The sequence below is a fragment of the Ictalurus punctatus genome, chromosome 12 (assembly GCF_001660625.3).
Source record: "Ictalurus punctatus breed USDA103 chromosome 12, Coco_2.0, whole genome shotgun sequence".
In the NCBI taxonomy this organism is placed as follows: domain Eukaryota; kingdom Metazoa; phylum Chordata; class Actinopteri; order Siluriformes; family Ictaluridae; genus Ictalurus; species Ictalurus punctatus.
In genome coordinates this window covers 7,478,544-7,491,169 of record NC_030427.2, presented here as the reverse complement: position 1 = coordinate 7,491,169, position 12,626 = coordinate 7,478,544, and the positions used below count along the sequence as shown (strand labels likewise).

At 40.5% G+C, this 12,626-nt stretch overlaps 1 protein-coding gene across 3 annotated transcripts in view; it reads left to right on the top strand.

Moving 5' to 3' along the window:
- iqca1 (IQ motif containing with AAA domain 1) overlaps nucleotides 1-12,626 on the top strand; it is a 51,979-nt gene that overhangs the window by 24,419 nt on the left and 14,934 nt on the right. For all 3 annotated transcript variants that reach the window (XM_053684331.1, XM_017481864.3, XM_047159001.2), the window contains 2 exons: nucleotides 6,788-6,894; nucleotides 8,820-8,918. In XM_053684331.1, the coding sequence (XP_053540306.1) occupies nucleotides 6,788-6,894; nucleotides 8,820-8,918 (206 nt within the window). The remainder of the gene's footprint in view (nucleotides 1-6,787; nucleotides 6,895-8,819; nucleotides 8,919-12,626) is intronic.

Genomic DNA, 12,626 nt, shown 5'->3' with positions numbered 1-12,626 from the left:
ACAGTAGATTGTGAAACCTTCACTCCTGCCCTGTGGAGGTTATTGGTGATGTCGCTGACTGTTGATTTAGGGGTTTTCTTCACAGCTCTCACAATATTATCAATATCAATATCAATTGCTGTTGTTTTCCTTGGCTGACTGTTTTGATGTCTGGTTGTTAGTACACCAGTGGTTTCTTTCATTTTCTGGACATTCCAAGGTGTTGTATTGGCTATGTCCAATGCTTCAAAATGGCTTGCTTTTCTCCCATAGACAGCTCTTTGGTCTTCATGTTGGTTTATCCTTTTCAACAACAAATGCAGTCTTCGCAGGTGAAATCCAGGGTTCAAACCAAGAGCTATTAATTGTTTATAAGATCAATCTAACAGGGAACACCTGGGTAATAAGAAACAAGCTGCTTAACACATCTAGATGTAAATATTGGGAAATGAAAGCTGAAATTCTGACCTATCCTGAATGTTTTCACTGTATAGCAAAACAAAAGAATTGGCCTTGCCTTTCCAGTAATTTCAGAGGGTACTGAATGATATAGCTGTGATAAACAATCATTCCCCTACCACCACCCCGTCTGTCTGTCTGTCTGTCTGTCTGTCTGTCTCTCTCTCTCTCTCTCTCTCTCTCTCTCTCTCTCTCTCTCTCTCTCTCTCTCTCTCTCTCATACACTCACACACACACACACACACACACACACACACACACACACACACACACACACACATACACACACACACACACACACACACACACAAAACTTAGCCTGGTATTTTACAAAGAAAGCGGAAGAAATGAAAAGCAGTACAGAGACCAGGAGTCCTTGCAATTTATGAAGTATTTCATAAATGTTGAATAACCGTCTCCGAACAAAAGAATTACTAAACAACAACAACACAATTTTTTAAATCCATTTTGTATTATTAGTCTTAGATTATGTGTGGTATCTGCTGTTCAAATCACTGTCTAGGAGTTATTACTATAGAAGCAATATCATATTAGAACAAGTGCATTAAGATTAGGATTCATGTTACAGTCAGAATTACCTGTGCTCACTTTCAATACATATTAGGTTACAGAATTGCATAGAAGTCACCCTGTCCAGGGTGTACCCCGCCTTGTGCCCGATGCTCCCTAGGATAGGCTCCAGGTTTCCCCGTGACCCTGAAGGAAGGATAAGTGGTATAGAAGATGGATGGATGGATGGATGGAATTGCATAAAAGTGCTTCTACTTGCAGTGAGTGGTGTATATTGGCCTTTCAGAAAGCCTTGATTGACATTTTTCACATGAATTGGTCCCACCTAATGGAAATCAATGCGTGATTGATTGATTCCACTGTCACTTCCTATTTATTTTGTTGGTTAATGGCAGTGTGTACAGACCTCTGTCCTAACCACAGTCGGTGAGCATACTTGGTGGTATCAGGAACACTTCATTTGGATAGTCCAATGTAGACACTCTGCAGACAGTCCAGTCAAGAAAACATCTATCAACAACCTGAATGGTGACTGTCATTGACTAGGGCTACCTCTGTATCTACCTATACAAAGAATCTTGACTCATTTTTCTTTAGGACTTTTAAATTGAACGCCCCTGATTAAGAATTCAAACCATCATTACCACGCTAAAATAAATATACACAAAATATATTTTCCTAGCATGTCCAGTATACATTACAGTTTTGAACACCCCTACAACAGGTCATGCCAGGTCTTGACACTGACACTGCATGAAGCTTAACTCTGTCATTCAACGTGAAGCAAAAATATAAGCAAATATAATATGCCAACTATTTTTTTAATTACTTATCTACTCTAGTGTTTAATGTGTTGACTGCACTATGTATTTATTTTTTTTTTACTTCACCAGTCATTAAATATATGATGCTAGCTATCCATTAACATTAGATGGTTAACTTAGTTAGCTACTAGCATGTTTGAACTTCCTCTCGTTTATAACTAAGATGCTTTGTGTATTTTTTTGCCAAATCTTTTATGGCTGCAATCACTCAGAAAGTTAGTTGGTCTCACAACAGTTGCGCTAACAGAAAAAAGATCAAATTGAAAACATTAACGTGTGTGATAGCTTCACAAGTTATCCCCCTCCCCTGACCATACAGCACACTCTGGTGTAGGAGTGTGTATAGGTGTGTTTACCTGTGACTGCGAGTACTGGAAAGGATGGGACTATGTATGTGCATGCGAGTGTCCAAAAAAAAAAAAAAAAACAGTTGGGCAGCAGCTCTGTGTTTTGTCGGAAGCAATTATCTTCCTAGTCAAAGTCACTTCATTTGTTTCCATTACAATTTCCCTTCACATGTCACCTGACTCAACCCCAGGAGCACAGGGGTACATTCTTAGAGAATGAAGTTAAGAGTTATAATGAAAAGCAGACTATTGAGCTCACCTCCCAAACGTTAATCACGGTATGGCCACAATGAGCTCCAGCTCTCGACTCCTGACTTAAAACTGCAATCCTCAATGCTCATTAACTCTGCTGCCCTCCTTAAGGTTTTCGTCAGAGGTCGAATAGATGAAGTGACTCTACGTACACTAAAAAGACATTGACATTGCTCAAGCCGTAAAACGTCTAGACAGGATGGGGAAAAAACTATTGCCAGGGTTGCCAGTTTCTCAGATACGAGTGATGCCAAAAACGAATTGTGTAATTTACTTATTTGGTTAATTGGGGGACTAACCTTAAGGTGTTCCGTTATTAAAGACAGGATTATTCATTTGTACAAAAAAGGAAAGCAGCATTTAGAGCAGTGCTGGTCATCATCTGGTCTGTCTGAGTAGTGATTAGGATTAAGAAGCATGGCTTTGAGGACTCACCAGCTCTAGAACCTCAGCTCTGTTTTATCAGCTGTCAGTAATTGGGATGTTATTATTTGACAGGTTTGTTTAGTTGTAATGGAGCAGAAAGGTGAACTCTTTATTTATCCAGATACACAACATCAGACAGAGGGCTGCCTTGTCCCCTGAGACACAGTGTTCACTGGGATACCGTCTGACACTTTGGTTATGGATCACTGGCACTGAGGATGAGGAAGCCATTAGGACATACGATGAGAAGGAGGACACTTGTCTGGGCTTGTTGGATGTTTTTCCATGTCTCTTTTCTCTCTCTCTCTCTCTCTCTCTCTCTCTCTCTCTCACTCCTTTCTGTCTTTCTTATTTCTCACTCAGTCTCTCATTTCTACATGGATGTATATCAAATTTTAAGGGAATTTCCATTATCAACTGTCTTACATAATATTTTACACAACAGTAAGTAGCAAACGAGCTGCAACCAAACATACAGAGTCATGGAGAAACTGGAGTACACGCATACACTTCCTGCCAATATTTGGTCAAATTCCTGGCATCAAAATTTTCCTAAAAATAAGCGGATGACATTCCGATTATCTCTTTTCCCTTTGTCCTCTTTGTCTCACTCTTTATCTTTCCAGGTAATACGCAACATGGAGAACTCCCTTCCTTCCCAGTGGTATCACTTTGCTCTGGCTGGATGTCAGCGCTGATTTTAAATCAGGCCGGAACGGCCTGTTCCTTAGGAAGCATCTCTAACTCAGAAGCGTCTTTCCTGCCCGCTGAATGACTCAAAAACAAACCGGGTGCATCGTTCATCAAAAGAGCTGAAAGAGTGGCGTTCTCTCACCACATGCTCCCTGGCATACTAATGGCACATTAATGAAAAGCCAAATGATGAGCATGGCAGGACACTACAGATCAGAGGAAGAGTGGTAAAACCAAGCACACTCCAGCCCTTGAGCATCTTTCAGCCTGTCCCCATGTGGTAGGTGGTGGATGAGCTCGACACACTCCGTGTCCAGTTTGCACATATGCGTGTGGCCTTCTATGTGCCAACTCATCACTGTATGTAGCACCGGTTTGTCAAATGTCCAGCTAGCATGAAATTCACAGATGGTGTCATATTTTGGATCACCATCAGCTGTGGTGCTCCCTCTCCCTCTCTCTCTGTATCCCTACACAGTTTTGGACTGAGGGCAGGAAATCTTTCTTTTTCCCCCTCAAAAAGCTGCCTGTTTTCGGTATCCCGAGTTAGATTTCTTTTTTAAACAAATAGGCTGGTCTGCATGAATGCGCCCCACTGACGCGCTAAAGTAATTATATAGATCGGATTGCCTGGGGATGTTTGGAAATTATGACCTTAAAAAGCAGGCCTTGTGGAGGACAGGTTGACCTCTGACCTCGGCAGGAGATCCCATTTCAAAAGTCTAATGCTTATTTTTAGGTCACTGGCACAAGCCTCAGTGGTGCCCTTCAACTCTCTGCTAAATCTGGTAAAACAACTCATGAGACAAAGTTGTCAGTCATGAAGGTAGGGTTCGTGTTTCTTAAACAAGTTTTGTGCTTTTGAGCCGATACCAGATTTTAAAGAACATCATACTCACTGATGCACCGATGGTCAAGCCTTCAGTGGGAAAATGATGCGCAGGTCATTTTGACCTGAAGGTGATAAGGTGAAATAAAAAATATTTAGGTTACACTCGGGGGAAATATATGATTGTCGTCCCTGAAACATGACCTTGATTGAATATTTTCACTCCTAGCTGTGCATGCACACCTGCCATCGGAAAGATCCCCAAGCTTGTACAGGGGATTTTCCTATTCGGTAATTCGGTATCGGTAATATAAAGATAAGATGTAAATTTACAGTGGTGCTTGAAAGTTTGTGAACCCTTTCGAATTTCCTATATTTCTGCATAAATATGACCTAAAACATCATCAGAATTTCACACAAATTCTAAAAGTAGATCAAAAGAACCCAATTAAACAAATGAGACAAAAATATTATACTTATTGAGGAAAATGATCCAATATTACATATCTGTGAGCGGCAAAAGTATGTGAACCTTTGCTTTCAGTATCTGGTGTGACCCCCTTGTGCGGCAATAACTGTAACTACACATTTTGTACACATCTGTTGTTTAGTCCCGAGAGGCATTTAGTTGCTTAGAAGATACCCTGGTTTCCTTTTGACCTGTCCTTGAACCTAACTTAACAAGTGATGGTTAATAATTAAGGTTCAGGCTAATTAACCAGCAACTTATTTACAGTATTATAGCACTAGGTGTAGACTTCCATATAGACTGTTACAGTTTGTGATTATCTCTTTGAAGTCCAGTGATTCTTAAATCCTCTTCCTGTTACAGGTTTAGAAAGTGCAACATTGAGCCATTTGACCACATGAACACATTAACTAGCTAGTCCAGTTATACACTAATTAAGGACTAACACAGTTCCACTCAATTATGAGAAAAGGTCTGGAACTACTTTAGTCAGCGAATGGGTGAATTACATGGATGAATATACCAATATGATCATGTTTGCAACAGTTTCACTGGCAGCCAGCTGGGTTTTATACCACAGAGCTGTTGAATTCTCAGTTGTGATTGGTCAGAAGGTTGTGATTAATTTTCTATAACAATATGGCTTTCTTAGAACAACACGGTTGAGAACGAGTGCATTAAAATAAACGTGGTTTATATTAAAGGCACTATTGTACACACCTTTCCATCCATCCATCTTCTATACCGCTTAATCCTTTTCAGGGTCACGGGGAAACCTGGAGCCTATCCCAGGGAGCAAGGCGGGGTACACCCTGGACAGGGTGCCAATCCATCACAGGGCACGATCACATACACACTCACACACCCATTCATACACTACGGACACTTTGGACACGCCAATCAGACTACCGTGCATGTCTTTGGACTGGGGGAGGAAACCGGAGTACCCGGAGGAAACCCCCGCAGCACGGGGCCACGGCGGGAGTCGAACCCCCGACCCTGGAGGTGTTGTCCACACCTTTAGCTCAATCAAATTCAATAATGCAACAGCCCTGTGGTATAATTAGCATTGAGAGGAGTCTTCAGTGTCAGCACCTTGTATCAATCAGAGGTAAAGCAGTAACTTACAACGGAAGGTCTTCAGGACAGGGGGCTTTGCAGTTTCTCAGTAACATCAAAGCTGCATTATTTTTGTCTTGCTAAAGTAAGTGATAATACGAACTTGTTTAGCAGATGTTCCGTGACATGAAACGTAACTACAAATGGCTAAAAAATATGATTTGTCATTCTTTAATTCATGGAATATTGTAATCATTGGCACATCACTGTGATATAAGAAGAATAAGACACTTCAGGATATACTGCAGTTTCATGGTGGTAATGGTGGTAAACCTCCACCAACACATCGCTGATTATTTTCCCCATCGTGTTTTATCCCTTAGTTCAATGTCAGAAATCTGAGCCTCCATAACAGGCTTAAGTGTCAGCTGTCCTCAGAAGCCGTGAGTCAGTCAGTCTCTGCCCGTATCTGCCTGGCACTTTGTCCTGTCCTGGAACAGGAAGTGCGCGGAAGTTCATTTCCTGTCAGGATATGGCGCATGAGAGTGCGACACTGAGCACAATCACCTTCAACATTCTCACCCGGGCAACAGCACCTGTGCTTCCTCTGTTAGAGGCTCAAAGATCAGCGTCCCAACAGGAGCATTACCAAAAAAATGGAACTGACCAGTTGTGCCATGATTAAAGTCATAAGCTTTGTGTTCTATTGTTTCACTAAATGGTGTTCAATTGCTTGTTATAAATGTGTTCAGTCTTGTCATTCATTCTGTTAGTTTGTTTTGTCTTCTGCAGCATGACCTTATTTTCAGTGATGTGATGTGTGTGTGTGTGTGTGTGTGTGTGTGTGTGTGTGTGTGCGTGTGTGTGTGTGTGTGTGTGTGTATGTGTGTGTGTGTGTGTGTGTGTGTGTGTATTGCAGAGTTTTGGCAGACCCGAGCCGAGGACCAGAACTTCCACCAGCATTTTGACCCTGAGCTGGTGCGAGAGGAGAAGCGAATGGAGGTGGAAGTGGAGGTCAGAGTTCAGGTAAGAGTTAGGCACTTCTTCTAAAACTACACAATACACCACATTCCAAACATTAACATTTTAATTAGACCATTTTAATTAATAAGTCCAAACTACCATGGACAATTTCACAAAAACTAGAAAAACTAAATAAGAAAAAAAAAACTTATACAGCTGACAAAGTCCTCAGAAAACATCGACTGTATATTACACACTGTTCCTCATAGTAGTATATAGTGTTGCAAAAATAATATGATATGGTTAGCTCCCAGACTCCCAGACTCGTGTACGTAGTTCCCTCAGAATTACGTTGTAATGCTTCATTTTCACGTATGTGTTCACTTTAGTGGTTAAAGGCAGAAATTATGTAATGATGTGGTGGAGGCAAGCTTTAAGGCAGGCAATTTTAATTTTCGAACAGGAGTGCAACGTGCAATGCAGAGTAATTAGGTGATTAGCATAAATAGCTAAAGAGTTCATTTTCAGACTGAACGTCTCAGCTTTAAAAACAAATGAGGTAAGTACTAAATTACCAATAATTTAATAATACTAAAGTACAAATAGTAGATTTCTAGAAATAGGTTTATTTATACAGTAATATAATATAATAAAATGCGTTTGTTTGTTTGTTTGTTTCTAAAATGGAATGATGTTGAATTGTATGATGCAGTCCATCTCATTAACAACTATGGCCATATGCTGTGAAATTCAGCCTGAATGGTATATCATCTATATATACATATATCATCCATGTACTGTCCTTGATGTACTGAAAATGTGGCATTAATGTTGCCCACATACGGTTTACTGGATACTGCTTTTGAGCAGGGTTTAATATAGTAGCATGCATAGTATGTCCTTCATAGTATGTCCTTCCAAACACAGTCAATGCGTCAATATCAGGTGTCATTAAATTAATTAATTAAATAAATAAATAAATGGACCTCAGGTTTTTAATGAAATACAATATGGACACAATATTAAAATTTCAATGTTATACAAGTATTACTCAAGCAGCTAAAGAAATAAGTGCCACGGTTTTAAACAATGAATTATATAAGGAATAGAACATGAGGGTTCCTGAAAAGTTTTATTCGTCTTATACTACAGCAATTTGCCAGTGCTAACTTTTTTTTTAATCAGCAAAAGATGTCATAGTTTTTAGCCATTTATAGACGCATTTAATGCTGTGGAGCATCCACGAAACGCGGTATTTCCTGTTATTACTTTAAAACTTCTTATTGCCGCGTTTTTTTTTATTACTCAGACAAAAAGAAAATGCAGTGTGTTTTGTTACAGAGAAACTGCAAAGCCCTCCATCCTGTAAACATTCCTATGTCAGAAAACAAACTTTCTGCACAGTCCTCCTTCCTTCTATCTTCCTGTCGAGGAAAAGTTACAGCTTTACCTCTGACTGTTACAAAGTGCTGACACTGGAGACTTCCAAAAACGCTAATAAACAAACTCCTCACAAAAAGCTTCATCCTATCAACAAGTACACAATTATCACAATGGTTACAATTATCAGCAGTCTTTTAAATCAGTTCATGTGGAGCGTTCACCATGTAAGGCCCTGTGTAAGCATAAATGTAAGAAATTGCTTGCAGTGGGAAGCACTGTCTGAGTCACACTTGTTATAGAAAATTAATCAACACCTTCTGACCAATCAGAATCGAGTATTCAACAGCCCGGTAGTATGATGAAAAAAGTAAATATCATCATACCAATAAAATTTGGTATGAATTTGTGTATGTTAACCGATGTTCTTTGTAGTGGACTCTGCTATAAGGAGTGTATATATATATATATATATATATATATATATATATATATATATATATATATATATATATATATATATTTTTTTTTTTTTTTATTTTTTTTTTTTACGACATATTTAGATTAAACACCTCCTTTTAACTCAGGTGACATTTGTTTTTCCACAGGTAGATGAGCTGATGAGGCAGGAACTCAAGAATCTCAAATTGGTAGTGGACCGGGACAAGGGCAAAAAGAAGAAAACAGGGAAAAAGGCTAATAAAAAGGTGAAACCCCCACAGTGCACTGCTCTCACTTGGATTAATGTGAGATAAAGGCTATGTTTTGTTTTTTTTTTGTTTTTTTTAAAAATGCAGGCGTCAGCACCTTGATGTTACTCATCACCTAATATGAACTGGTGTGTTTCAAGTTCTTTGCTCCATTTCATCTGCAGTTCTTCCCCACACAGCCTGCAGTGTGAATGCATACAGAATTTGATGGGCTTATTGCTGTTATAGTGATGGAAGCCAGTTGGGACTGATCACACACTGATCACTAGGAATGTTAGAAGAACACAGTTCTCTTGTCAGTTTGTGTTTTGATGGGAATGCTTTCCCACCACCTTTGGCACACACATGCGCACAACACACACACACACACACACACACACACACACACACACACACATTACAGGACGGTCCAGATGTGGGCTGTGTTGGTGGATATGAAGCAGGATGTTGAAGTTGTTGTTTCTTCACAAACAATTGTATGCCGTAGTAAACATCCAAAGAGGAATGCTCGCCCAGGCTTTCACGTTTAAGACTTCGAAATTGGACCGGATTTGTAAATACCCTACTTATACAGTATATGCGTACATACTTAAGCATGTGTATACATACATATCGGATGTCGTGCATGTCTGTTTTTCCATTGTATATATGTATTCAAGCCAATTGTGTTTCTGCACTTCTTAAAGTGAATTTTGTTGTTTCTTCTTACAAATACTTTGCATCTGCACAAGTGCTTACGGCATGTCTGCACAAGCGAATATTTCTACAACATACTTGGCGCGTTAATCCAGTGGTATTTCACACTCATCATTTTTTGACAGACAAATCAACCTATCACTTTCTAGCTCACATGTGGAATGTATGTATGCAAAGAGGTAGATATTAATCTTCTGACAAAATGAGTACAAATCTGCTCGTGGCAGTGTTTAATTAAACTCATATTTCTGGGATGAATTAATTTAGATAGTAACTCTGCCTTCTTCTGAAACCTTGAACATGTCTCTTATGTTTGAAGCAGTGATATTCAGAAAACGGTCCATGATGCATAGCCAGATGGTTTGACAGCACAACCCCATATTGTGATTATTATTATATTTGTTAATTATTAGATTTATTTGCCTATTTGACTGGTTACTTTAACTGAATGGGATTAATCCAAACCTCAATAACTCAAAAATAAGTACGCCTATAAACAGTGAACCTAATGTGTTCTGTCAGTGGGGGAAAAACATAAATAAATAAATCAGGAATAAAAAGCTGTATGGACGCAATATATAGCCAGAATATTATTGTCAGAGGTGAACGAATCATAAATTCATCAGCTAGCCGACCAAGCAAGTAAATGCAGTGCGCTGCCCAGTTGTAGAGCCAGAAATATAAAAACATACTTTTTATCAAAATATGACAATATGACAGTATGACTGATGTGTATTAATACAGACTACGGAAAAAAAGAAAAAAAAAGTACTTGAGTCTCTGAAAGGAGAGACTTTATGTAGCCATGGTCTTCATCTTTTCCTGATAATGTCAGTGGTGATGAAGTATCATGTTTGCACCCTTGACAAAAAGTTTTTGGCTTTCACCAAATGATGTGCTCATAAAAACATTATTTGAGTCTGGCTAGCGTCTTCATTTTCACTTGATGTGTTTAAATGTGAGCTGACGGCGTTGCGTTTTAGAGCATTAGAGTTATATAGCCTTTTTTGATGCAGTATAATCGCTGTTTTTACATCCTTTCCTTATTCGGATCGTCTAGCATCCTTTCAAGATAAGTAACATGCCATGAAAAATATATACTACAAACAGCCAGGTCACGTCCTCGGTGCGTGTGAGAAGTTCAGCAGGTGGCGGGATTTGGAAAAGTGAAGTGCATCAAAGTATTGAGCTGCTTTTTGGAACAGAGAAATACAGAACCAACTGGAGTGTATTACATTTAAATAAACATATCAAATGAAATGTTTTTTTTTTGGAAGGCCAATAGGGAGTAGAGGTTTTTTGTTGATGTTGTGTTTTCTTTCTTCAGTTGTTGGATGAGTAAAAATTAAAATTAAAATGTTGGTGACAGTTATCAACACCCTGATGAACTAGCTTGTCCCCTAGGCAACTGTAAAATGAAAAACTGATATCTGAGATATGTCAATTGTCTGTCCTGGGTGTCTGGGCTAGTGATTTGACACCCCCTCCCCAAATGCCTTTGTTCACACTCAGACACTAAGCCAAACAGCTGGATTATATTCATAAAACAAGCCTGTGCTGAGTGGATCTGTAAAATATATTCCTAGCAACAAAATGTTTGGTTTAAAGATTTTCTCTTGGTGCAGGTGTCAACTTAAATTGAATTATTATAAAGAATAACATAGAAACGCTGATATGTATTAAGAGTTGTTGTTAGAATTAAACCCAGAGACAAGAGGACCCAAACGCAGAATACAGACACAGGCTGAAGGTTAACAGGATTTATGGTAAAAGCTTGGGTGGAATGAGAATGGAGAGAGTTGTCGGGGACGGGAATCGACTCCTGTCCGCCACATGAGAGACGAGCGCACAGTCAAAGTGCCACTGGGAAATGGGGAGCGGATTAGCACAGGGAAAGACGAACTTGAGGAAGACCGGAAGTGTACCATACTGAAGCCGGAATGATCTGGCGACGAATGGCTGAAGCACCGGGGTTTATATCCACTGCTGATTGATGAACTGATGAAGAACATGTGAGTCAGTGATTCAATCAGAGGTGGAGCGCCATGCCCAGACACACACACACACACACACACTAACAGAAACAAGGGGGGGGGGGGGGGGGACGGGGACAGGGAACACAGGAAAATGCACAGGCTTCTGGCTGGATCATGACAGTAACCCCTCTTAATGGGAGCCTCCAGGTGACCTGCCAGGCTTGTCATGGTGGGCCTGGTCCAAGATAAAGGACTGTTGTATACATTTCCGCTCTTCTGGTCCATAACCCTCCCAGTCCACCAGATATTGCACGCCCCATTCTCTACAGCGCACATCCAGCAGTCTCCTGACCGTGTACACAGGGTGATCATCTATAACCCGGTGGGTGGAGGGGGTCAGATGGAGGGCTCAGGGGGCTGACATGAACTGGTTTGAGCTGGAAGACGTGAAAGCTGGGGTGGATGCGTAGAGACCTGGAGAGCTTGAGCTTAACTGCAGAAGGATTGATAATGCTGTCAATGGTGAATGGGCATAAGTACCAGGGTGAGAGTTTTCTGGCTCCTGCGTTCAGTGTGATGTCCTTGGCAGAAAGTCATACCTTCTGACCTGGTCGGTAGTTGGGTGAGGGAACCCGACAGCGGTGAGCCAGGCGTCGATTGCGGGATGGGTCTCTCTCCATACCGTGTGGCAACGGCTGAGGTGGGCTTGCACGGAGTGAACCGCAATATAATTATCGTGGACAGGGATTACAGGAGGCTAGTAACCCAGGGAACACTCAAAGGGGGACTTGACGGTGGCAGTGCTGGTCAAGGAGTTGTGGGCATACTCCACCCAGGGTAACTGGGAGCTCCAGGTGGAGGAGTTATCCATTGAGATACACCACAACACAGCTTCCACACACAGACACACACACACTAACAGAAACACGAGGAGAGAAAACACTGGAAACATGGGGAAGGGAAAAGCAAGGAACACAGGAAAATGCACAGTCTTCTGGCTGGATCATGATAATTGTATGAATACATCAGAATT